At 49.7% G+C, this 26,500-nt stretch overlaps 2 protein-coding genes across 3 annotated transcripts in view; one reads left to right on the forward strand and one right to left on the reverse strand.

Annotated features, from left to right (window-relative positions):
• GLP1R (glucagon like peptide 1 receptor) overlaps positions 1-19,701 on the forward strand; it is a 37,567-nt gene extending 17,866 nt beyond the window's left edge. The window contains exons 6-14 of one of the 2 annotated variants that reach the window (XR_007479643.1): positions 2,296-2,449; positions 2,984-3,143; positions 7,934-7,994; positions 8,524-8,593; positions 8,714-8,802; positions 9,145-9,283; positions 10,185-10,226; positions 13,721-13,943; positions 17,773-19,701. Coding sequence is in view for 1 of the 2 variants with exons in the window: in XM_049715783.1 (XP_049571740.1) it covers positions 2,296-2,449; positions 2,984-3,143; positions 7,934-7,994; positions 8,524-8,593; positions 8,714-8,802; positions 9,145-9,283; positions 10,185-10,226; positions 13,721-13,888 (883 nt within the window). In the remaining variant the exon portion in view is untranslated. Of the gene's footprint in view, positions 1-2,295; positions 2,450-2,983; positions 3,144-7,933; positions 7,995-8,523; positions 8,594-8,713; positions 8,803-9,144; positions 9,284-10,184; positions 10,227-13,720; positions 13,954-17,772 lie in introns of those variants that run through there. The other variant, XM_049715783.1, reaches the window with a different exon arrangement.
• The window catches only part of SAYSD1 (SAYSVFN motif domain containing 1), a 38,886-nt gene continuing 25,926 nt past the window's right edge, over positions 13,541-26,500 (reverse strand). The window contains exon 4 of the mRNA XM_033424092.2: positions 13,541-13,768. The gene's annotated coding sequence lies outside the window, so the exon portion shown is untranslated. The remainder of the gene's footprint in view (positions 13,769-26,500) is intronic.

Below are 26,500 nucleotides of genomic sequence, written 5' to 3' on the forward strand. Positions count from 1 at the left end.
TGCTACAATGAACATTCTTACCCATGACCCCTTGTGCATTTCTCCAGGGGCACATGCCTCTGAGTAGAATTGCCTGGTCTGAATACAGTGTGCTGTTGCAAATTTATTAGGCGTTGTGAAGTTGTTCTCCAAAGTGGTCATGCCAGTTTGCCCTCTTACTGGTCATACATGAGAGTTCCCTTGGCTTCACATCCTCACCAATATTTCCTATTTTCAGACCTAATTCTTGCTAACCTGAAGTGTGTGAAATATCTCACTATGATTTTAATTTGCATATCACTGATTCCTGGAGAGATCTAGCATACTTTTTATGTTTCATTCTGTGAATTGCTTGTTCGTATCCTTTGCTCACTTTTTTATTGGCTTATTTGGCTTTTTCTTTTTATTTTAGGCACTCCTTGTATATTCTGGATAGTAACCCAGGATATATCCTCTCAGCCTGGGGTTTGTTTATTTTTTCACTCGCTTTATGGTGCCTTTTATGCACAGAAGTCCTTAATTTTAATGGAATGAATATATCAATGTATCTGGCTTTATTGATAAGATAAATATATCAGTAAGTGTTATCAATTGATAAAAATTCATTTTTCCAATTGATAAAAAAATTTATCAATTTTTTTTTCCCAAAGGCCAAATTTCTTTATGATCTTGTTTAAGAAACCTTTCCTTATCCCAGGGTCATAAGTTTTGCACATCCCTTATGGCTGTTTGGTGAACCTGGAATTTATTTTTGTCTGTAGTGAAAACAAGAGATTTAATTTCATTTTTCCATGTATACATATTCCATGTATACATGTTGATTGCATCAAGACCATTTATTGAGAGCAGTGCCTGCTCTGCCCTGCAGCAAGCATCGTCTGTGCCTGAGTGGGTCTCTGTCATGTGGATTCTTTTCCATTGGTCTAGTTATCTGTCCCTTTGCCTGTGCTATGGTGCCTTAACCACTATAGATTCGTCAAAAACCTTGGTTTTCTTGGGACTTCCCTGGTGGTCCAGTGGTTAAGACTGCACGCTTCCGCTACAGGGGGCATGGGTTCAAACCCTGGTCGGGGAACTAAGATCCTGCATGTCATGCGGTATGGCCAAAAAATAAAAACAACTTGGTTTTCTTATAGCAAGGGCCCCTACATTGTGGTTCTTTAGGAGTGTTTGGAATATTCTTGGCCCTTGGCTCTTCTTTATAATAAGTTTTAAAAATTTCCATCAAAAAACTGTTGGAATTTTTATTATCGCTATATCGAATTTATTGGTTATTGTGAAGAGAATAGACACTTTCAAGATAGTCTTTCTATTCATGAATCTGGTGAATCTTCTGTTAATTTGCATCTTCTTTAATAATTTTAAGCAAGTTTTACTGTATTCTCCATAGAAATTGTGCCTTCTTCTGTTAGACTTATCTCTAGGTAGCCAATTAAAAACAGTGCAAATGAATTTTTTAAATTTACTTTTAATTGTTTATTGCTGATGTACATAAACATACGTATCAGCAACCTTATTGAATGAACTCTGATTAGTTCTAATAATTTGTGTGTTGATTCTCTTGGATTTCCTGTGAAGATCGTCTATCATCTACCAATGATGACAGTTTTGTGTCTTTATTTCCAGTTCTTATGCATTTTTCTCCTTGCCTTCTGACAGTGGCTAGGATCTGTAGTACAAAGTTGAGTAGATGTGATGTAAGTAGATCTTACAGCTGGATAATCCTAATTTTGTTCCTGACTTTAAAGGGAATCTTTCTAAAAATTTTCAGGTGAGAATGATGTTTGCTCCTGTTTGGCTAGATAGCCCTTATTGGGTTAAGAAATGCCCTCATATTTCCAGTTTGCTATGTGTTTTTGCATGAAAGGATGTTGAAGTTGTATCCAATACTTTTTGAATTCCTGCCGTATGCTTAGCCTCACTCTGCCTCTGTAAGGCAGCCTGGAGGCATATTAGACATGGGCCGTCATCAAGAAGCCAAGCAAGTCCCCAGTGGGAACAGTGGTCCTCACACAAATCACTTTGGTTACTTGTGACTTTGTAGAAGAGAAGATGCAGCAGAGAAAAGATAAGAGTGTGGACGGGGTTGGGGGTGGCAGTAACCACACAGCTGAAGACTTCATGGCCAGGCAGGATTTGAGTTGGACCCAAAGGATTTTCAAGGTTATAGGAAACAAGGGCATCCAGAGGAAGAAAGACGGGAGCATGGTCCCAGAGCTGGACACATGCCTGAGGTGTGCTTTGGCCTGAGAACTGGGGGTCGTGGAGCAGAAGTGTCGGCCATTGTGCCAGGGCGGGCCCTGCTTTCTCCTGCAGACACCTGCACTGTACCCGAAACTACATCCACCTGAACCTGTTTGCATCCTTCATCCTCCGAGCACTGTCCGTCTTCATCAAGGATGCAGCCCTCAAGTGGATGTACAGCACGGCCGCCCAGCAGCACCAGTGGGATGGGCTCCTTTCCTACCAGGTGTGTGGTGTGTCCATGGAGGGCCTGGGGAGGGGGTGGACAGTCCATGAAAGTCTGTCTCGCCCACCCCACCCAGGCCTGGTACAAAGAAAGGCAAGAGCTTCCCAGGCCTGGTCCTCAGGGAGCCCCCAGTGTGATGGGAGAGGCAGGGACAGGCTGTCCACGCTGGGGAGCCCCCAGCCTAAGAAGGGAGTTACTGCCCTGCCCTTAGGGAGTTCTGTTTGACTCAGGCGAGTGGTTCTTGGAGACAGACCTGGGTTTGAATTCCAAGCTAACTTTTAGGCAAGTGATTTAGCTTCTCGGGACTCCAGTTTTCTCACCTGTATGGGGATAATATTAGTTTCCTCCATCCAGAATAGTGAGGATCCGATGAGCTAAAGCAGGTCAAGTTCTTAACACTGGCTCTGGTGGAGGTTGTCAGCTCTGTCACCCTGCATTCACCACGGCAGGATTGCCGCTGGGGCGACTGGGAGCGGGGTCGAGAGAGGCAGGGGCAGAGCTGTTGTCCCCTGGGGACCCTTCCTCTGCCCCCAGGACTCTCTGGGCTGCCGCCTGGCGTTCCTGCTCATGCAGTACTGCGTGGCGGCCAACTACTACTGGCTCCTGGTGGAGGGCGTGTACCTGTACACACTGCTGGCCTTCGCTGTCTTCTCCGAGCAGCGCATCTTCAGGCTCTACCTGAGCATAGGCTGGGGTAAGGCCAGCTGTCATTCATTTCACTCCCCCGCCCCGACTGAGCATGGGGGGTGGGGGGGTGGGAGACCCTGACCCCTCTTGGAATTGCTGCCTTCAGGCTACCCCAGGAGGCCAACTTGGTACTCAGAACACACTGCTGGGCCAAGGTATGGGGCCCACTGGAGAACCCCCTCCTGGGCACAGGACTCGCTGCCCATGGCGCTGTCAAGCCATTGTCCCCCATCCCCACGCCTTTGCCTGACTCTCCTCCCTTAAAGGAAGCAGAGGCCTTCACCCGATCTGGCCAGATACACGATGCACACTATTGGCTGTCATGGCACCGGCCTCAAAGATCCCCGCTGCCAAGACTCTTTGGGGATAGAGCCCCACATCCCGTCCTGGGCAACGCAGCCCCTGAGGGAAATGGAGGGTCCTGAGCCTCATGGTGGGGGGTCCCTGGGGGTGCGGGCTGAGGGGCCATGGCTCTGTCACATGATGATGAGAGGATGGCTCAGAGGAGAGCCGAGTAAGGGAGGGGGGTCGGCCGGAAGCCAGCTGAGGAAAGGGTGGACCCTGGATGTGCCTGGAGCCCAGCTGGAAATGTTCTAGCCGAAAAAGTCTGCCAAGAACCATTGTGTCTTTTTTTTTGCTGGAACATTTCTGGTTGTGCTTCTGCCTCTCGCCATGTGGGATTCCAATGAGAACAGGGGTAGGATGGGGCAAGAGCTGAGATACCCACCCTAGCGGCTCCTCACCTCCACTTCCTACCCCGGAAACAGATGCAACAGCGCTTCCTCTCGAGGGGCCCACGGTGCCCATCCAGGATGGAACCAGGAGCGGGCCCGTCTCTGGGCCTCCCACACCACAGGACCTGCCTTCCTCCTCCCGCTTGCCACACACTCACTCCTCTTGCCTGCCTCGGGCTACCCCCTGACCTCTGGGGACTTCCATGCTCCTCCCTTGATGTCCCCTCCTGCCCCTGAGCCTCTGCAAGGCTGTGCCCGGTCCAGCCCGCCTCCTCGGGAAGCTGCCTCAGGTTGCCTGGCCCCTGGCTCTGTGCTCTGTCTGGCCCTCTCGGTCTCCCTGTCCCTGTCCTCACACTTCATCCCTTGTTGCTGGTGCTCTTAGGCTACTTCATACTGTACGGCCCCATTAGAGTACCTTGAAAGGGGCTTTCACGTGATCAGTGTCCTGAGGGCAGGGCCTTACAGACAGAGCAGGCATTGGAACCAGGCCTCCCGACTCCCAGGCCCTGGGCCCCATCGCCTGTCACACAGGGTTCTCTGGCCTGCACTGCATCTCTTTAGCCCCGGAGGGCCTGGCCGAGCAATCTCAGGCCTCTGCACAGGTGGGCAGGTGGGCCTGGCCTCTGCACACAGCTTCCTGCTCCTACCCTTCCTCCCTCCTCCGCCAGGGCCCAGCCCTTCCCTGCTTGGCCTTCCTCCCCTCCCAGGCCTCTTCATCCTGCTAGGGCCGTCAAACAGGCAGTGGGCGGCTGGAGAGCCCTGCAGCCAGCTAGGGGTGGGGGCGGAGTTAGGCCACCGAGGGGAGCCCTGGGAAGGCTGTCCTCAGGGTGGGGGAGCATGTCTGTCCATTCTGGGAAGCAGCATCAGCACTGTAGTGCTGTCACCATGGTGACCCAAGGGCAGGAACAATCTAAGGGACGGTGTGATGTGTGCAGAGGCATGTGGGTGGGTGGTGGAGGGTTTGGGGTGGGGGGTGCAGTGTCTCTGAGTAGGAAATGGGAAAGGGGGTGCCAGTCCTTTCCCACCACTTCACGCCCCAGCTTGGGGCTCAGAGTCTGAGGAGGCAAAAAAGGGCAGGACCCAGGGGACACCCCACTTCCCAATCATAACGTTCTTTTCTTGAGGAATTGGGATGGGGAGATACAGAGAGAGACAGAGGGACAAAGACAGAAGGACAGGGAGAGAGACTCACAGAGAGCCCAGAACTCTGTTGTGATGTCAAGAGGCTTGGCCCATGTTGGGATGCTCCAGAAACAACTTTTAGCTTCATATGCAAATGTAAGAATTAAAATTAGGACTCTGACACGTTGGGGGAATCCCCGAAAGGCATGTCAGCTTCTGCTGCCGTCCACGGGCGGCCGGGTGCCCCCATAACCCACCACAAGGAGGCTGCACAGGAGGGAGGCAAGTGATGGACGAGGGAATCATTACTTCTCAGAGCCACTTCTGTGTGTCTTAGTTCAAGCTTTTTTCTCCAGCCTGTCTTGTTGATTTTCTAAACAGGCAAAGGATGAACCCAGCAGGGAGTTTGTCATGTTTGCAGGCGGCAGAGTGGTACCTGCATTTTTTTTTTTTTTTTTTTTGGCTGTTTTGGGCCCTCGCTGCTGCACGCAGGCTTTCTCTAGTTGCGGTGAGCGGGGGCTACTCTTCGTTGCGGTGCGCGGGCTTCTTGTTGCGGTGGCTTCTCTTGTTGTGGAGCACGGGCTCTAGGCACGCGGGCTTCAGTAGTTGTGGCACGTGGGCTCAGTAGCTGTGGCTCATGGGCTCTAGAGCGCAGGCTCAGTAGTTGTGGCGCACGGGCTTAGTTGCTCCGTGGCATGTGGGATCTGCCCGGACCAGGGATTGAATCCATGTCTCCTGCATTGGCAGGCGGACTCTTAACCACTGCGCCACCAGGGAAGCCCTGTACCTGCATTTTTAAAGACTTTGTTAAGGAGATGCTGATGAATGAATGAAGTTCACCAGGTCTGGCTGATAACATGAGTGTGCTCCCCAGTCCTGGAGTGGGGTCTCAGAGGAAGGCCAGCAGGTGCCTGGGGATGTCTAAGATGGAGGTTTCTGGACATGTGTGTGGCTCAGGGTGTTGGCATGTTCTTGCCTGGACAGCTTCCCTTCTCTCATTGATACACTGGCCCACTCACTCATTTGTTCATGCATCCGTTCTCACTGGGCCTCTTCTATGTGGCAGGCTCTGCGCTACGTGCTGGAGCCTTTGCAGGCCATCTGCCTCTTGTCCAATCTCATGAAGGCTTATTACTAAAGCATCATGGATGCTGAGAGGTCAGGGTTATATAAAAATAAATGGCCAAGGAGAGAGCTATCTGATGACAGCGTTGGTCAGCCGTGAGCCGCTCTGCTTCCCCCAGCTGTCTGCACCGTCAAGCACAGTAGCTCCAGGCGTACGAGCTGCTCCGTAGCTACTGTTGAGTGGACATCCGTGTGCTGAGGATGTGGGTGATGGTGATGGGAAAGGCAATGAAGTGGGTTCTGCCCTGGAAATGTGCTCCTGGGGGAGACCCCTGAAGCCACACATGTATACACATGGACCCCCCACCACCACACACACATCGTGTCCACACCCCTTAATATGCACGCTCTTACTAGTCTCAGACACCCACATCTCCATCCCTGAGAGGCACTGATAGAGACAGGCTGGAGAGAGTTGGTGCGGAATGCCATCGAGGATGGTGGCATTGTGGTCCTGTGTTCTAGTCCCACCTGTGTCCTCCTAAGCTGCCTATCCATCTTCTCATCTGTCACACGAGGATGGACAATCCAATTTTAAGTCAACAAACACATATTGAGCTCCCAGGTGAGATGGGCGCTGAGGCTCTGGAGATGAATGAGGCTTTGTCCTCAAGGAACTGGAAACCAGTGTATTAGTTACGTATGCTGCGTAACAAATGACCCCACACTTAGCTGCTTAAGACAACAATTATGTCTCCCAGTTTCTATGGTCAGAATTCTGGGTTCAACTGAGATGTGTGCCTCGGGCTCAGGATCTCTAAGAGAGGTGCAGTTGAGCTGTCAGCCAGGGTAGCTGTCATCCCAAGGCTTAACAGGTTGGAGAATCCACTTCCAAGCTCACTGTCGAGTTTGTTGGCAGGAAGCTCAGGTCCAGGCTGGCTGTTGGCTGGAGGCCTCCCTCCCTCACCACAAGGGGCTCTCTGAGTGCCCTCATGACACAGCAACTGGTGTCCCCCAGGGCAAGTGATCAAATTAATAGAGAAAGAGCCCAAGACATGCCTTTTATAACCTTTGAAGACCGTCTTTTATAGCCTAACCTCAGAAGTGACATGCCATCACTTCTGCTGTACGTTATTGGTCACATAGACCAATCTGGATACAGTGTGGACCGCACCTGGGTGGGAATACCAGGGGTGGGGTGGTTGGAGGCCATCCTAGAGGGTGCCCACCACACCATCCAGCCTCAGCCATGTGGGCAGTGTTGTGGTAGCTGTTGTTACTGTGGCCACTGTGCAGTCAGTTGGGCTGTCAGCGTCAAGGACAGGGCTCCTGTCCAGGCTTCTGCCCAGCCACGTGCAGGGGCGTGGGGGTAGGGGCAGGAGCCTGGAGGGGCTTCAGTGCCTAGACGAGTTGACTGAGATGGACAGGTGGGCCGATGCAGGGGTGGGTGGCATCAGAGAGTTGGCCTGTTCCCACCTCGTCCAGCATGTCCTCCCTACCCCACTCTTTGGCCTCGTCTCTCACTACTTTGGTGTCTTTGTCCTTGTGTCTCAGCCAGGACCCTGGGGGCCAGCCCTGACAGTGTGCCTAGCCCGCGGGAGGGGGAGGGCTGTGAGGACTGTGACGTAGCCCCAGCATGGTGGGGACCTCTAAGGAAGACTCTGGGGTGTTGGGGTGGGTGGTTCCTGCCGCCTCTTCTCCGAAGCACCCAGACCAGCCTAGTTCCATACCTGCCAGAAAGCGTGGCTTGGGGCCAGGCAAGGAGAGGGGCTGGAGGCGGGAGAGGCCCTGGTAGGAGAGGCCTCTGGGTGTGCCTAGCGGTGGCTCTGGCCTGCCAGCCCCTCTCCGCCCTCTCTCTTTCCCTCTCTCCTCTTAGGTGTTCCCCTGCTGTTTGTTATCCCCTGGGGCATTGTCAAGTACCTCTATGAGGATGAGGGGTGAGTGTCTTTCCTGCTCTAAGGGGGTGAGGGGTATGCTGAGGTCCCGGTCCTCAAACCCCGTGGGTTTCCTTGGCCCCTGGCGTGTGCAGCTGCTGCCTGTTGGGAGGGTAAACTGAGGGACCAGGAGCTAAATTTATGAATTTAGTTCTCTAGTCCCCCTCCCTCCCCCTCCCCGGATGGTATGATGCCAAGAGTGCTGGGTCTGTGGGGTCCATGGTACCCCCTGCAGGTTTTTCTGTAATAACTGTGAGTGAAACGTTTCTGTGATTTTGTGTTTGATGCTGAGTACACACACGAGTGTGACTGTAGGTTAACGAAGGGGCTGTGCGTGTCTCTGTGAATGTGTATTCAGGACTCTGTGTGTGAGTCCTGGGACTGGTTGTCGGGTAGCTCCTGACGGCAGTGTTGGTGTGGGTCTGTGTGTGTCACTTTGCATGCCCACGTGTCCTTGTGTGCCCTGTGCCTGCACTGGGAGCTGGGGGGGTCTGTGTGTCCAGCCGGGTGCCCGTGTGTCTCTCCTCTCCAGCTGCTGGACCAGGAACTCCAACATGAACTACTGGCTCATCATCCGGCTGCCCATCCTCTTTGCCATCGGGGTGAGTGACGCTGTGGGGTGGGAGTGGGAGCTGCTGTGGGCCCGGGTGGCACTGGGCGGAGGAGGGGGGAGAGAGGGTGTCTCGAGAGGGCCTCCAGCCGCCCTTCCCTCTGCCCTGCAGGTGAACTTCCTCATCTTTGTCCGGGTTATCTGCATTGTGGTGTCCAAACTGAAGACCAATCTCATGTGCAAGACAGACACCAAGTGCAGGTGACGTAACTGAGCTGCCTTTGCTGGGCACCCTCAGCCCTTCCTTCCGGCAGAGTCAGAGATCCTGGGGTGCTGAGCCTGGATCCCTCCATGATCTTTCTTCCTCCACCCAGGCCTGGCCTGGGACCCCAAGCCTTGCCCTCACCTCTGTACCTGGGCAGCCCCTGGGCTTCTGGGGGTCTCCACCTCTACTTCCTCCCCTCCAGGCAGCCTGTCCCAGGGTATTCGGTGGGGGAGGATGTCTGTGACCGAGATACCAGGGCTTGGTGGGGGTTGGGGGCACAGAACAGGGAGAAGAGTCCACGGGAGAGGTCCGGAATGCCACCTCCACCCTGCCCCCAGGCTCGCCAAGTCCACGTTGACGCTCATCCCCCTGCTGGGGACCCACGAGGTCATCTTCGCCTTCGTGATGGACGAGCACGCCCGCGGCATGCTGCGTTTCATCAAGCTGTTCACAGAGCTCTCCTTCACCTCCTTCCAGGTGACCTCGAGCCTGGGGCCCCCCTCGAGCAGTCCCAGGGTGGGGATGGAGCGGGGACCAGCCTGTGTCATGCAGACAGGCAGCCTGAGGCCTGGGGGGAAAGTGGCCCTTACGCAAGTTATGTGGTTGGAGCAGAGCCAGAGTCCCCAGGTATGCTGACACCCAGGACAGTCTTCTCTGTGAGCACATTGGACAAGAAATCTTCCCGGATGTCGCCGAGGGCACCCAGCCTGGCATGGCAACCGCTGCCCACTGGGCTGCTAGCTGGCGGCAGGTACCCTGCCAGGTGCTTTACACACACTGTGCAGCTAATCCTAGCAGAATCCCAGGAGGTGTGCAGGACTATCCCATTTTCCAAAGGAGGAAACTGAGGCTCAGAGATGTTAAAATGAGATTTTCCAGGTCACATAGTTTCCAAAGCCAAGAATTGAGCCTCTCCACTAGTATTAGATGATGCTGAGGGGGTGCAAATGTCAATGGGGGTGTAGGAATATAAGGAACTGGCCCCAGCTCCTCAAATGCCTTATGGGATGGCCACGAGCATGTGGGTCCACGCATGTGCACACACACAAATAGATCACAGGCCTGGAGCACTGGGGCTCCTGAGTGAACGAATAGGGCCAGGCAGGGGAAATTCCGTGTGATCAGAGGCGTACTTTCTCAGCTCAGGCCTCCTCCAGGAGCGGGTGGTCGAAGAACTTCCACAGTTTCTGAGCAAGGGGTCTTCTCAGTCCTCCAGAAAGGAAAGGAGAAGGAACCCACCACCCCCATTTCTGGGCCTGACTGGGCTGCCCAGTCTAAGGAGGGGGATGTTGGGGGCAGAGCCCCAGGAGCTTCAGACTAGGCCTGCCTGCCGGGCGCCTCCCTCCCCTCCCTCCTGCTGACACGACTCTTGTTCCAGGGGCTGATGGTGGCCATCTTGTACTGCTTTGTCAACAATGAGGTAAGGCCTGCGGAGGGACGTGGAGCCCTGGTGGGCTGCTACCAATGGCCGTCCTGTGGTTGTGCAGTGGGGTTCTTCAGTCTTTGCAGCTGAAATCCTTACTCACCCCACTGAGGCACTGGAGTGGAGGAGGCACCTTATCCCTGTATGGTTTCCTGTGCCTGGGTCTCTCCATTTCTCTCTCTCTCTCTCTCTCTCACACACACACACACACACACACATACACGTGCAGGATGCCCTAACCATATATGAACTTGGGGAAGACCCAGCCTCATGTTAAGAGGGTCTTGAGCGAGCAAGTGGTGGTGCCTGTTACAAGTCACATGCTTGGGGCTTTGAAAATCACCATCTCATGTACTTGTCCCTGCCTCCCCACAAAAAATATCGCTGCCAAAATTCTGGTTTCGATATTCTCATTTCTCACACATGAGAACGTTGAAGATCAGAGAGTCAGAGACACACCCCAGGTTTGGCCTGGAAATAGTGCAGAGTCAGGATTGAAATGAATTCTGACTGGGAGGAGAAAGCTCCCTTCTGTGCGTGCAGGCAAGGACCCTGTCCACCACGGGAAAGGGACCCTGTCCACCATGGGAAGCCACCCGTGGCTTCCTGGTGGCTGGGGTCGGGGTCGGGGGTTCTTGCTGAGCAGATCCCCAGCTGGTCTCACCCCTCGGGCTCTCCCAGGAGACCCCGCTCGGAGCGCCCAGAGAGCCTGCCTTGTTCAGGCACATTGCCCGGTTCCTTTCAACCCTCTGCAGATGCCTCAGGCCCTGGCTCCTCCAGGCCCACGGACAGACATGTCACCATCACTGGGTCACAAAAACACACGTGGCTCCTGGGCTGAGACCTCTGTCCATAAGAGCTGTTCTCCAGGCCCAGGGTTGCCTTGGCAATGCAGGGTACTTGTGACCCAAGGAGAAAAGATGGCCCTGGCATTGGTCCTGCGTGGCTGCCAAGGCCTGTGCCAGCTGCCCGTGGGCAGGGAGTGGGCGCAGGGGAGGGGAGGCCTGGGGGGTGGCTTTGCTGTGGCTCTTGTGACTCGGGAGCCTGAGTGCTGGTCCTGAGTTCTGCTCCTGCCCGGCTGTGCAACTGGGGCAGTCACCGCTTCTCTCCCCAAGTGTAAATGCAGGTGAATGAGCTTTACCAACTCAGCCCAAATCCCAGAGCCTGGCGTGGTGCCCAGCCCGAGGACATCAGAGGCAGGAATGAGGGTGAACTGAGGGTGAGGAGGCATGCTGACAGGAGTGCTAGGACAGGGGTCCAGGATTCATGTTGTCGTCTTCGTTGTTTCACTGTGAGAGCTCAGTAATAGAAGAAACCCAATGTCAGGTGCTCGTTTAGTTAGTCATTTATTCATTTGGCTCATTTAAAACAACACGTATCGGGAGTACCTGATATATGCTGGGCACTGTGCGAGGTCCAGGAAGGAAGGTGTGGTCCCGGCCCTCGTGGTGCACCTCCCAAGTGTGGGGGAGAGGGGGAGACATGGCCAGAAACAAGCGTGGCCTAGAGTCATGGGCGGGGACTTCCCTGGCGGTCCAGTGGTTAGGACTCCGCGCTTCCAGTGCAAGGGGTGTGGGTTCGATCCCTGGTCAGGGAGCTAAGATCCCACCCGCCGCAGGGCATGGCCAAAAAAAGAGTTAAAAGAGTCATGGACGGCAGGAGACCAAGGGTTAGGACACCGGCTTTGGAGTCAGCCCAGATCTAGGTTCAGGTCCTGGCTGCGATTGGGAGAAATACTTAAATCTCTGCACCTCAGTTTCCTTACCTTTGAGCAAGTTGCTGTGAAAGTCAATACTGTATGGAGAGCGCTGGGCATATTGTAAGCGCCCTGTGAATGATGGTTTCTAATGACAATTGTCATTACGGGGGCCACAGCAGAGGAGCAGGAAAAGTGCTGAGGGAGAGGGAGGCAGAAGGGGACACAGTCCTGGTCCTGTCCGACTTCTTGCTGGTATCCGTGAGACCTCTCCAGTCCCCGAGGTGGCTTCCCATGGGTGTGCCTCAGTTTACCGTCTCTCTCCCCACCTCCCCAGTGAAGGGCTGTGCCACAAGACTGGCCTGCCTGCTGCTGCACAGGCAGAGGCCACCACCGGCCTCGGGTGTCCTCATCCCAGCTGTCAACACACGCGTCACACACTCAGCCGGGTATCGAACTGGCACGGAGCAGGGGGGCCATGGGTGGTGTCTACTCAGCCTCCCTCCCTCACCCAAGCCTGGGCTTGGCGACGCTGCCTGGGATACTGGGGCCATCCTGGCAGGCAGGCTCTGGGCCATCTCAGCTTCACTCAGTTCAGAGAAAGTTCTTTTAAGGAAAGGCATGTGGCCACAGCAGGCACCCTGCTGGGCTTAGCTAGATGGATGGCAGCCCTGCAGGAAGAGAAGCGGGGTGTTTGCACAGGGACTGATGGGGCGTTGGCAGTGAGCCTCTTACCCACAGCTGCTGACAGCTGGCCGTCCTGGTGGCTGGGGCCTGAGAGGGAGAGCCCAGGCCCCAGATACCCTGATGTGGGGAGGCCTGGTGGCAAGGCGGCGGGGGTCGGCGGGGGGGCATCAGAGAAGCTCTGGAAAGCAAACATATGGGCACATCCCCTGGTAGGGCACTCCAGATGCCCTGGGCTGGCTGTGCAGGTTCCAGCAGCCTGTCTGGGGGACCAGCATCATGGGCCATCACAAGGAACCACGGCATTGCCACAAGCCCTCCAGTGACTTGGGCTCTGCAGCGTTACTTGGTTTGTATCCTTCTGCTCCCACAACCTGGTCCCCAAGCATCAGCTCTCTTGAGAAGGCTTTTCCTGATGGGGACGCTAAGCCCAGCAAAGCAGGGATTCTCGCTGGTTGAACTCACCTGGGCAGCACCCACTGTGGGTTGGGACCAGTTCCTGGATGGGATTAGTGCAAATCCAGGCTGAGAAGCCCTTGTCCACAGCCCCCTCTTCACTGCTACTACTAGTTCCAGCCTCATTCTCCCCGTCTCCTCTTCCTCCCCCACGAGGCACTGGGGCCTGGATAAAAGCCCTTGGGGAGTTTAGAAAGGTCTGGTGTGGACGCCATGAGGGGCAGGGAGGGCTGTCCCTCTTCTCAGTCACCCAAACTGAAATCAGCAGAGTGCTTGCTCTGAAGTCAGATTCTCTCTTTTCCTTTTCTTCTCTCTCCCATCTTCCGTCTCCTCGCATCTCTCTGTCACTCCTTCTCTTCCGTTAAATAATACTGTGATGGATTGTAGAAGGTACTTAGCCGAGTCACAGAGTTTAGAGATGGAAGAGACCAATTAGATCATCAAGCCCGGCTCTTTCCCGAGAAGAAGCAGAAAATAGGAGACAACAATAAACAATTTTATTGGGATATTAATTTAGGCGCCCGGAGGCCTTGACTTGTGTCTCTTAATATAATGCGGTGGATTTTTTCTCTTCCCTGCTAATGTAATAATGGGGCCATATTGTGGGCAGTTGGTTTGCATGATGGCTTTTTCTTCCCTCCTTCTCCAACGGAAGGTCCAGATGGAGTTTCGGAAGACCTGGGAGCGCTGGCGGCTCGAGCACCTGCACATCCAGAGGGAGAGCAGCATGAAACCCTTCAAGTGTCCCACCAGCAGCCTGAGCTGTGAGGGCACAGTGGGCAGCAGTGTGTACGCAGCCTCCTGCCAGGCCTCCTGCAGCTGAGACTCCAGCACCTGCCCTCCCTGTGGTCTCGCCGCCGGCTGGGCAGCCATCCCAGGTGGGAGAGACCCTCCCGGGGAACGGGGGAAGGGGGTGCAGGGGGAGCTGCACATGCACACACACAAACTTCCCTGCCTTCCCTCCCTAAGCCCATCAGACAGGCAAATGGGACCTGTGGACACATTTTCTCCGGGGAGAAGTGGCCTGTTAATTTGATCACTGTGGCGGGCAGAGGAGAAAAAGCGATTGCTGCTAAAACGAGGAGGATTTCTTCCTGTTAAGTCACAAGGCCCCTGGGGTTCCCCCGGACTCAAACTCAAGGTCAATGGCTTATTAGTGGGACTGGGGCTTGTAAGAGGACACGGCTCCGAAGGAGGCGGATGTAACCTCCGCCAAGCACGGAGCTTGGGTAACGCCAGCCACCCCCGACCTGCCTCCTCGTTAAGGGAGCCCGAGCACATGTCCGGGTGGCTCGTTTCCCTCATCTGGGCCCTCATCTCTCACCATTCACTGCCCCAGCGGGTGGTGTTGAGAATGCACGTTGAGAAGGTGTCTGAAAGTTTTCTTTTCTGGTCCTTCCTTCTTCCCTGGATATTTGAGTTGCTTTGGTGCCTGCGCCCACCACGCCCAGGGAACCAAGGCAGGGCCGCCGCCCAGGAGTCCAGCCCTGGGTATGAGCTCTGAATACTATTCTGGAGATGCTCAGGAATCCTGTGGGGCTCACCTAGGGGACTTCAGGAATGTCCATGCTGGGGGTGTAGACTACTCGCTACTGTTGGGAACCCGGAAGGCAGAGAGAGATTGCCTCCTCCTCTCCATGGACGTGCTTTTTACTTGTGAACAGATAGTGTATCTCGCGTGGGTGTTTGGGTGCGCCCTCTTAACTTTAGGGGATGTGACCAAGAAGAGACTCTTCTGGGGACTCCACCAGTCCCCACTGTGAGCGTGCAGGCGGGCTTCCCCTGCCCTTTGAAATTCCCCCACTTGGGAGCTTGTATGTACTCTGCTCATTTTTCTCTGTTGCTGTGAACAGTCTGTATGTGCACATGTGCAACTCTGATTTCCCCCACTACATACTAAATCACTAAGTCCTAAGTCACTGTGGTGATTTTGATGTTGCTTGGGGTTGTGGGATAGATAGTGATTTGACTCATCCATGCTTTGAGCTACTGAATGTTTGCCCTGCCTCCAGCCTCCTTCCATAAATAATGAGCATCAGAGAGGCTAGAGGGAGAAAACCTAGCAATCCTGCCCCAGCCACAGGGGAAAAGCAGACATGTAGCACCACTGCAGAGACCGAGACAAAAGGGGAACAGCTGTACTGCAGAGGCTGGCAATGGAGTTCATGGATGTGGAACTCAGAGCAGAAGAGAACTCTTGGGAGTCCAGACCTTCTGGGAGGGCAGAAGGAGACTCTCTGGATGAGTTCCTTTATGAATTGATCTTTCCCTCCTCCTTTTTGAGTGGCGGGGACCCTCCCCCAAAGCCTCGTGCCAGACACATTCTCCTCTGCCCCTCAGAAAGGCATGTGATGTGCAGGGAAAATAATAATGGGACGTAAAACACATCAAGCAGAAAATTTCTTATACTCTGGCTTCAGTGAAGTGTTGTGTCTCTGTTAATAGGGAAGTGGAACCTCAGGCTAAAGAAAGGATTTATGAAGACTGCCTCCTAGACTGAGAAAATGTAGACAGGTGGGGGCAAGAACAGTCCTGCTTCCCCAGAATAAGGGCAAACTCCCTGACAGGCATCTTGCATTTGCTTTTCTCTTCGGGGTGGCGAGTGCGGGGGGAGAAAAGTGCTGGTGGGTTGATTGGGGGGAATACAGCTCTGGTGCCAGTGTTTCCATTTTGGATAAAGTGAAAACATTTGAGAATCATTAATACGCTACACAGCAACAAAGAAAGGGACCGACTGATATTATCTTCAAGAAATAAATTTTTGAGGGGAAGAATTGTTGGGAGAAGGTAGTTAGGCACTTGGGACGCTCAGACCATTTGGTTTACACTGTAAGTTCTTTTTCCAATTGGTACTGATTCCTGGTTTCAGAATGCTCATCACACCCCCCTGCCCCAAGCCTTTTAACACCGAGGAACGGTTTCCTTATCGGATACATACCAGATGCTGAATTGAAGAAATATTTTCTTTGCTCCAAGACCTGCACTATTAATATTCATTTGAGTGGCAGTGCACTCCCTCCAAGGCTATTCCCAAACTCTCCTAAGCTAAATACAGCACTCTAACAGATCTGGGAACTATCGAATGCAATGTACTCAGAAATCCCACTAGCTGTTTCCATGCCTGGCCATAAGTCTGGAGCTTGCTGAGAACACTCTTGCTTGCCTCTGTCCTGGGGGTACTGTCACTGACCCGCAGGATTAGGTGTTTTGTGAGTTGTGCAGTCTGGTCGCATTACTGTCATGAAGAGAGGCTGAGTTCAGCACTCTGGCCAGCTCCCCCCTGAACTTGCAAGGGGCTTAAATCATGTCAACTCATCTTTTCATATGAATCTTTGGAGCCACTAAATCACAGAACTGAGACAAACCACTTACAATGCAAAGTTGCCTTCCCTTTAAAACAACTTACCTGATTTGCAATTGCCTCAATGCAATTTATGCTGAAGACTATAGCAGTGGAGTTCTCAGAGACTCAGAGCGGGGAAAGATCTTGGAGATCCCTCTGCTCTGGTCTAGAGAATTGAGGAGGGTAGCTTGCAGAGGTGATCTGCCCAAGGTCACAGTGCTAGATGGTGGCTGAGCTGGGCTAGGACCCAGGCCAACTTCCACCTCCCAGTCCAGTGAAGCCTCTGGAAAGGATAGGTGAAAAATATAAATGGCCATTCAAGACACTCGAAGTGAAAGTTGGCAGTGTTATCTGGAGTTGCAGTTAAAGAGAAAACACAGCAGCAGAAATAGACAAGTCAGATGGCACAGGTGCCATCTCCTCAATGATTTATACCGCTGAGAACAGGGGGAGGGTGTGCTTTACTACCTACTCTAGTACCTCATTCATCCTTGTCTTAAAATTAAGAAATGAAATGCATCAGAGCACATGTATACATAGAAACAGCAAGTGAGCTTTTTTTTTAAACATCTTGAGGTATAATTGCTTTACAATGTTGTGTTAGTTGCTGCTGTATAAAGAAGTGAATCAGCAACACGTATATATGTATCCCCATATCCCTCCCTCTTGCGTCTCCCTCCCACCCTCCCTATCCCACCCCTCTAGGTGGTCACAAAGCACCGAGCTGATCTCCCTGTGCTACACGATATAAATGAACATTGTGATACATGACTTTTTTTTTTTTTAACATGACTATTTTTGAATTATGGTTTTCTCAGGGTATATGCCCAGTAGTGGGATTGCTGGGTGTATGGTAGTTTTTAGTTTTTTAAGGAAACTCCATACTGTTCTCCATAGTGGCTGTATCAATCTACATTCCCACCAACAGGGCAAGAGGGTTCCCTTTTCTCCACACCCTCTCCAGCATTTATTGTAGATTTTTTGATGATGGCCATTCTGACCAGTGTGAGGTGATACCTCATTGTAGTTTTGATTTGCATTTCTCTAATGATTAGTGATGTTGAGCATCCTTTCATGGGTTTGTTGGCCATCTGTATGTCTTCTTTGGAGAAATGTCTATTTAGGGCTTCTGCCCATTTTTGGATTGGGTTGTTTGTTTTTTTGATATTGAGCTGCATGAGCTGCTTGTATATTTTGGAGATTAATCCAGGTGAGCCATTTTTGACAGCAAATCCAGCACTCTTTTAATGGGTTGGCTTAATGTTTTTCTGATGCATCTGTGCTTGTTTGGGAAGTTGTACTGATAGCCACACATAGTGGACAAAAAGAACCTAAACACCTGACCCTCTTCTTTGCCTCTCTAGTGCTCCCTGAAGTTGGAGACGACTAGCAAACTGGGCAACTTTAGCCTAGCAAAGATGGCACAGCCGCCACGGAGGGCAAACACAGTCAGTTCACATCCAAGTCCCAAAAGGCTTGGTCCCCTCATCGGTGTGGGCCATGTTTCAGCAGCTGCTGTCCCCATTCCCTCCTGTTTCTTCCAGAAGCAAAGAACACTGTGTGTGTGTGTGTGTGTGTGTGTGTGTGTGTGTGTGTGTTGTGTTGTGTTGTGCATAGCAGCATAAAGTTAGGAGATGATGAATCCAGAATCATCCCACCCACTGTGAAGGTCAGGGGACCGCACAGCCTGGGGCAAGGATGGGTGGGAGCCTGCACGATAGATGCTTCCTCTCCATGCACAGACAGGGCTCCCATTATTGCTAATGCCTGCGACGTGCTCAGGGAAGGCAAGATACACTCCAAAGGGTTATTTTCCCTCCACTGAATTGATTCTAATCTACAGTGCTGACCCTGCTTTTGGTTCCTAAGAGCCAAACTCTGTAAAAAATATGTCAGCTTACTCTGCTAAGACAGCTATGTGAATGACATGCTAAAACTCAACAGAAACCAAATTAGTATCAACTCTTTTTTTTCCTTTTCACAGCTGCAGCGAATTTTCTTGAGGGGAAAAAAATGACCCAATGTGAGAAACTCCTGCAAACAACATCACCTTGTCCCTACGGTGTCACCTGCTGGCTCAAACCAGCTCTCCTGCCTCATGCCGAGGGCCATATCAAGGAAGCGTTGTTAAGCAGTATAATTTCAAACACTTAAAGCCACAGTGTGTCCACAGTATCTATAATTATTTCTGCTCTGGATACAGATTGGCAGGAAGCAGATAAGCATAATCATTTTCCAATTAACTCCCCAAAGTCTTTTGGACTTGGCCTATACCTGAATCTATCAGAGGAGAGAGTTTTCTCTCTTCCCTTCTCCCACCCCCATTCCAACCAGTTTTTCGGGATCTCATCCAGCAGGGGTGCATTTGTCCCCTGAGGCATCCGACCTCCTCCCCAGCCCCACATTTACCCCCTCTCACCTCCCATCCCTGAGGTGAGCTTCCCACACTTCTCCCCCAGCTGCCTCAGTAAGAGGTGACCCTGCCAGGGAATGCCGTGCTCTTGGCTGTGACCAATTTCAGGGTGCAGCTGAGAGTGAGGCGTTGCCAGGGCTGAAGTGATGCCCCACATCCCACACTCTGGCACAGCGAGGAGCATTGCAGCCAGCAGCGTGGATCCTAACTTACATTGGGGTTATGCAACCTTGCGGATGGGGCCTGTCAAAACTATCAGTCATCAGTCAACCCCGACAATCTAGCGTGACTAATTATCTCTGTGTCAGAGCAATCCAGGAGAAGAAAAACATATATAAATGAGAGTGTTTGGATTTGGTGGGAAAAAAAGAGCTCCCAGCAAAGTATGGAACATACAAAAAGTTAGGGTCTAGGCTTTCCTGCAAGGGAAACCAGTGGGGGTGGTCAGGAAGGGGCAAGATTCGCAGCAGACAGACAGACAGCACTGGATCTTGCCAAATGGTTCACGCTTTACTTCCAAATCTGCAGTTCCTCTAAGCTCCTCCCACTAAAAATAATCACACCCTCAGAGCAGATAAACCTGAACATTAGTTTTGGAGGGGGCTTGATGCAGAGCTTAGGTGCACCAAGAGAGACGCGAGCCAAGCTCTCAGGAGGGACAAAGCTGACTTTTATCTTCAGTGCTCTCGGGGGATGTGTGCGCTTCATGAATGTTTAAACAAGATAGTCTTCATGTGATTTCTTAATGCATAAATTCATGTAAAATATGACCTGCGTCTATAGGTAGCAAATGTGTATGGTGTATAATTCCTTGTACAGATGTGAATGGATTCGGGCTCTTTCCTAATTTGCCTTGTAAGTCAAATAAAAGCCTGTCGTTACTGTGTCTCTCCTGCTTTTCCTTGGGAGGAGGTTTTCTGCAACGTTGACCCAAGTGACTCATGGTGCAGTGGGAAAACACAAAAGATGCCGTTTCCAGCCCAAGGGGGGGAAGAATCCTTGCTCATTACTCATATCATGATTTTCACCTTCAAAGCACTTACCAAGTACTAACTTATCCATCGCAGCCTTTGTGCAGGGACTGCACTGTCATTTAATTAGGGAAGTCGGGTGGTCGAGTGGCTTACACAATGACTGAAAGCCATATATGGATGGGTATTTAATTCCACTCATTCATTTGATCTGTCTAAATGAACTCAGTCCATTAAATCCATCTTTTAAAAAATGCTATAAAAGCACAAACCTTGTGTGCAAAGCAGCCACAGAATCTGAATGGAGCTGCCACTAAGAGATTCATCTTCAGAAAAATGAACTTTTCTCCAGTTTTAATAATCGCACGCTCTCCGGATTTGCAACTCACTCTCACGGAAGAGCAGAGGAATTGCAGATTCTCCCTAGTCCCTCCACCATTTCAGTCACCCCTGTTTGAAGACCACTGTACTGTTCTTACCTGAATGTCTCCTTAAACACACCTCTTTTTTAGACAAGCTGTGGGAATTGTTCCTTTCAGACGTAAGAATCATAATTCTTACTCTGAGAGCAAACTACAAATACAGCCAATTCCTGAGACGTGCCGACAGAACATCTGCATTTTGGTTTATCTGTACCCATCCTGCTTTCAGCTTCATTCACTCCCCTGTTGACAGTCTCGCCTTTCTGGGTCCTCATTCTTCCACTCAGCAGGAGCAGGATGGAGCCAGGAGGTTTCTTCTCCCTTCCCCACCTCCAGGAAAACACCTGCCCAAACCAGTAAGGACTGCCACGTTTGTATGACATATGAGTCAGATAGAGGCGACCTCAGGGAAAAAGGTGCACTACGGCTTAACGGGGCTTAGCCCCAGCCTGAAGAAAGGGTAAGCGGAGCTGCCTTCTCTGCTGAGGGCCAGCCACGGAGGAAATAAATGAGAACTGCTGGCCTCCAAACTCACCCATGTTCACACGCGTTGTAAAGCCACATTCCAGGGACTGATGCCCCACCGGTGTGAAGGATCTCACTCATATGGCATGTGTGTTGACATTCCCAAGGGGTCGGAATCTCCCCCCAACCAACCCAAAATCTTCAGTCACTGTCCTCTCAAAAGCCTATGCCATAAATGTGCTATTCAGTATCTTTCAATCTCTCTCCACCCTCCTTCTTTCCCTCCCTCTCTCTCTTACACACACATTTCTCTACAGAGAAATACTGAAAACAGGTCTCCCTTACCAGAAATAGTGGGGAAAAAAACCCAGCAGTACAAACTGGAATAGATGACAAATGTAGCCGGAGAGTTGGAGAACATAGGAAAATAGATTCAATATGGGGACAAGGAAGGAGTAGAAACTGAGTGTCCTCAAAGGTGGGAAGGATAGGTGGGAAAGAGGCGTTGAAGAGGCCAGAACATAAGCAAAGTGAATAACGAAAAACAGCAGGCTGTTTAAATGTGAAAAAGAGCTGTAGTGAAAGAGGGGAGGAAATTGCAGAGGTAGAAAAAAGAATGAGAATTACAAGTGGCGAGCCATAGCGGGCCAAGTTGGGAGCCTGTCTCTAGTCAATGTTATTAACTCCTTCTTCCATAAATCTGAGCTCTTCCCCTGGAGAGTTCTCTAATCCCAAGCTGTGATAGATTATTTTCTTTGGTACAAAGGCTCATTTTAACTAACAAAATGATTTTAGAAAGAGAAGAAGACCCACAGCCTAGAGCAAATACAATAAAAAAAAATTTTTTTCCCCACTGATATCAGGACTCCAGTGTTAGAATGAATTAATGTGGCTCTTCCTCATGTAGGACCAATAGTCCTCAGAATTTATTGGTGTTACAACCTCCAAGAATAAAATCAATAGCTGAGAATTATAAATGCCGAGCAGTCCCACGCCAAGGGATGGGAAGCTCTTTGGGGCTGAAGCAGGCTGGTAACACCTGGAGGGGATTGGTAAGCAGTTTTTTTTTTTTTAACTTTCCGTATCTCTAGGGTGAAAGAACAAGGACTTGAAATAATGTTTACAGAAGCCTTTTCAGTGCCAATGACCTAAGGTGCAATTAGAAACACAGTTCAGGACTTGGAAACATAACTACACAAGTTTAATAGCTACAACAAAAAGACCATGGCTACTCTGCCTTTTAGGTCCAGTCTTCAACAATCTATAACCATTTATGTACATTTCTGGCTTAAAAAGACAAGTGTTTTAATGCCATACATTTTGCCCTCCAGAAAGTTTCAGAACCTTCAGAATTCCTAGTAACTTGAATTTACACTTATATTGAACCCCACTGGTACCCACCAATTAGATGCCACTTTACAATGAAATTACCCTCAAGGTCTTTCATCTTTCAAATCCTGGTATGGGAGGCAGAGAGTAGAGAACCAAAACGCAGGAGACACATACCCAAGTAAAGGCATCTCACTCTGGTTATGCTAAATCAATGTCCTTCCAACAACATCCTTTGGAAGGATAGTTAAAAGTACAGTTGAAAAGACATCTTATGTGCATTCATATTATATAAGTGAATCATGTTACATTAAGAACACAGTATAATTCTTCAGTATAATTTCTTGGCAATCAAGAAAAACATCCTTAACACCACACTTTACATAAGGTATTTACAAAAATACCTTCTTTTAGAAACTGGTAAAGATCATGAAACCTGCCGACCAAAGCATGATGGAGCCACAAGTCCAGAAAAGATGCCACATCATAGAGTCTTAGCATCAGCTGCCACCACAATTCTTTCACATTCTCCTGGCCTTGAACTCCGTCTGCTTCTCACATACAGCCCCTCTTCTAGCAGGAGGGGTCCCTTGCCTTTCAGGCACCTTCACTGGGTTAGTTTTAGTGTCACTCTTTACATCAGAAATGCAACAGCTCTTGAGATACTTTGCATCCATGGTGTAGACCCCTTGAGAACACGCCAAGTCACCCAAATTCCAGTACTGGAGTCATCTCCATGACATGTGACACACACTCTCTGCATCAGCCACCCACATGGAGAGACCTTGTTCAGCTGCACTCGAAGTGGTGCACTAATGCAGATTTCCTAAGGTTACAGCAGGGAGGTCACGGACACCTGGTGTGGACTCTTCAGGATCTGACCTCTCTCTCCTCCCTGGGGTTGCATCCACCAAAGCCATCAGATTCTGACATGAATTTCCTATCTGATCATCTCCCAATTCCCAGCCTTGCATTGACCAGCCTTGTGGCTTCCTCTGCTTCTGTGAAACAGGTAAATCGTCTAGGAAATTCTCTTTCCATAAATAGTTCTTTGAAAATTACATATGGGGCAGAACTTATAATCTATATGAAGAGCCAAAAGAGCCAAATACATTATTTTTTTCATGGATGGGGATCTAGAACAAAGCAATTCTTTCATATCGCCCCGTGCCAATCCAACATATAATACATTTGGCACTGCCAAACTCAGTCTAAATCTCAGGGGAAAAGTCATGAGAGGAATACAATAAAAACAAACTCTGCATAATAAAGCTATTTTGGGGGCTTCCCTGGTGGCGCAGTGGTTGAGAATCTGCCTGCTAATGCAGGGGACACGGGTTTGAGCCCTGGTCTGGGAAGATCCCACATGCCGCTGAGCAACGAGGCCCCTGAGCCACAACTACTGAGCCTGCGTGTCTGGAGCCTGTGCTCTGCAACAAGAGAGGCCGCGACAGTGAGACGCCCACGCACTGCGATGAAGAGTGGCCCCCGCTCGCTGCAACTAGAGAAAGCCCTCGCACAGAAACAAAGACCCAACACAGCCAAAAAAAATTAATTTAAAAAATAAAGCTATTTCTGTCCATAGAGATTGTCCACTGTGAATGGACTGCTACATGTATAAAAAAATATTGTCTATAAACACATATGCTTTTCTCTAGGAGTTACCAAAATGTGATCAATATTATTAGTAAAGCAACTAAATGAAGTATTTACCATAGGAGCGAGGAGGAGAAAAAATGGAGATATGGGAGCAGAGTTCTGTTTTAGATTGGGTTGTCAGGGAAGGCCTTTCTGATGACATAACGTGAGAGACCTGAACGGAGTGGGGGAACAAGTCCTAGGATCATCTGGGGAAGTGAGTTCTAAGCAAAAACCCTAAAGCAGAAGCCTATTTGGTGTGTTAGAGCAGGAGTCAGTAAACTATGGCCCACTACTGGTTTTATAAATAAAGTTTTATTGGCACACTCATTTATTCACAGCATTCTATGGCTGCTTTCGCTCCACAATGGCGAAGCTGAGTAGTCATGACAGGGACAGTATGCCAACAGAGACGATTTACAGGCCCTTTACAGAAAAAGTATGCCAAACCCCCATGTAGAATGAACATGAAGGAGGCGAATGTGACTGGGAGAGGCAGGCAGGGGCCAAGATCACTTAGGGTCTGGTAGGATAAACCCACCTAAACAACCACCCACCAAACAAAAGACATGTCTCCAAGGGTTAGGAGTGCAGATATCATTGACAAATTGGGGTTCAAAGGCTTCTCTTCACGAATTCATCCCAGGGTAGGATCTGACTTCTGCTTAACTGCTGGTCCCCAGGTTCTCAATTTTTTTTTCCCATGTGAAAGTAATGTGCATACCTGAGAGGCTCCTGTGGACACATCCACAGTAGGCCCAGGCAAGTGAGGAGATTTACAGCATAAGGGTAACCTTGCAGTTGCACTAATAAAATTGCAAATGAACATTCACAGATAATGATGATTTGCTACAAATTACTCTGATATGAACCTAATATTCATATTATGTGTGAACATATTATGTGTGAACAATGAGAATCTCTGCTACAGAGTATGTTTCCTAGCACTTTATTCATTCAAGCAAAATTCCACTAATAAAATTGCACTAATAAAATTGCAAATGAACATTCACAGATAATGATGATTTGCTACAAATTACTCTGATATGAACCTAATATTCATATTATGTGTGAACATATTATGTGTGAACAATGAGAATCTCTGCTACAGAGTATGTTTCCTAGCACTTTATTCATTCAAGCAAAATTCCACAGATATAAAATGTATTCCACAGATATAAAATGTATAAGATGTATTGCTACTCAAAGTGTGGTCGGAAGACCTACAGCATCAGCATCACCTGGGAGCTTGCTTGAAACGCAGAATCTCAGGCTCTGGCCTGAGAATCAGAATCTGAATCTGCATTTAACAAGATCCCCAGGAGACGTGGATGGTCACTAAGGTCTGAGACCACTGTCCTGATAGGAACTGGCCTCTAATTACTCTTTTCCAAGAGTTGGAAATACAGAGTTTTAAACTGCAAAGAGGTTAGCCTGGTTTATACTATTCATACTAGTGAAAACTGAATACAACTTACATGTTCAACAATAGGGGATTGGCTAAATAAATGATGATACATTTATCCATACAAAAATATTATGCAGCTGTCAAAATCAATACTACAGAAGAACAACATGAGACTATGTTCATAGTTTATCACTAAGAAAAAAAAATTATAGGTAGGACTAATACTAAATCAAATGTAGAAATTTTAACTAAAGAAAGGAAAAGGGACAGGAGGAGTAAAGAGGTGTTGGTATGATGATTTCCTCATCTTTCATAACCACAGGTAAAAAATGTCATTTAAGGGTAATAAATCAAGTAATCAGTTATAAATATATTTAAAGATGTAAAATCAACCAACCAATCTGTCAATATAATTGATTATTGAGGGATGAAGAGAAGTAGGGAGAGGTGGAAATATAAATTTATTACATTCGCTCTCCCTCCATGAACCAGGAAGTGGGTACCAGACACCACATCTGCTAGTGCCTTGATCTTGGACTTCCCGGTCACCAGAACTAAGCAAGTCCAGACCAGAGGGCAGACAGCAGCAGCAAGAAGAACTACAATCCTGCAGCCAGTGGAAAAAAAACCACATTCACAGAAAGATAGACAAGATGAAAAGGCAGAGGGCTATGTACCAGATGAAGGAACAAGATAAAACCCCAGAACAACAACTAAATGAAGTGGAGATAGGCAAGCTTCCAGAAAAAGAACTCAGAATAATGATAGTGAAGATGATCCAGGACCTCGGAAAAAGAATGGAGGCAAAGATCGAGAAGATGCAAGAAATGTTTAACAAAGACATAGAAGAATTAAAGAACAAACACACAGAGATGAACAATACAATAACTGAAATGAAAAATACACCAGAAGGAATCAATAGCAGAATAACTGAGGCAGAAGAATGGCTAAGTGACCTGGAAGACAGAATGGTGGAATTCACTGCTGTGGAACAGAATAAAGAAAAAACAATGAAAAGAAATGAAGACAGCCTAAGAGACCTCTGGGACAACATTAAGCACAACAACATTCGCATTATAGGGGTCCCAGAAGGAGAAGAGAGAGAGAAAGGACCCGAGAAAATATTTGAAGAGATTATAGCCAAAAACTTCCCTAACATGGGAAGGGAAATAGCCACCCAAGTCCAGGAAGTGCAGAGTGTCCCATACAGGATAAATCCAATGAGAAACACGCAGAGACACACAGTGATCAAATTGGCAAAAATTAAAGACAAAGAAAAATTATTGAAAGCAGCAAGGGAAAAATGACAAATAACATACAAAGGAACTCCCATAAGGTTAACAGCTGATTTCTCAGCATAAACTCTACAAGCCAGAAGAGAGTGGCATGATATACTTAAAGTGATGAAAGGGAAGAAACTACAACCAAGATTACTCTACCTAACAA

Source organism: Orcinus orca, chromosome 10, assembly GCF_937001465.1.
Source record: "Orcinus orca chromosome 10, mOrcOrc1.1, whole genome shotgun sequence".
NCBI classification, from domain to species: Eukaryota; Metazoa; Chordata; class Mammalia; order Artiodactyla; family Delphinidae; genus Orcinus; species Orcinus orca.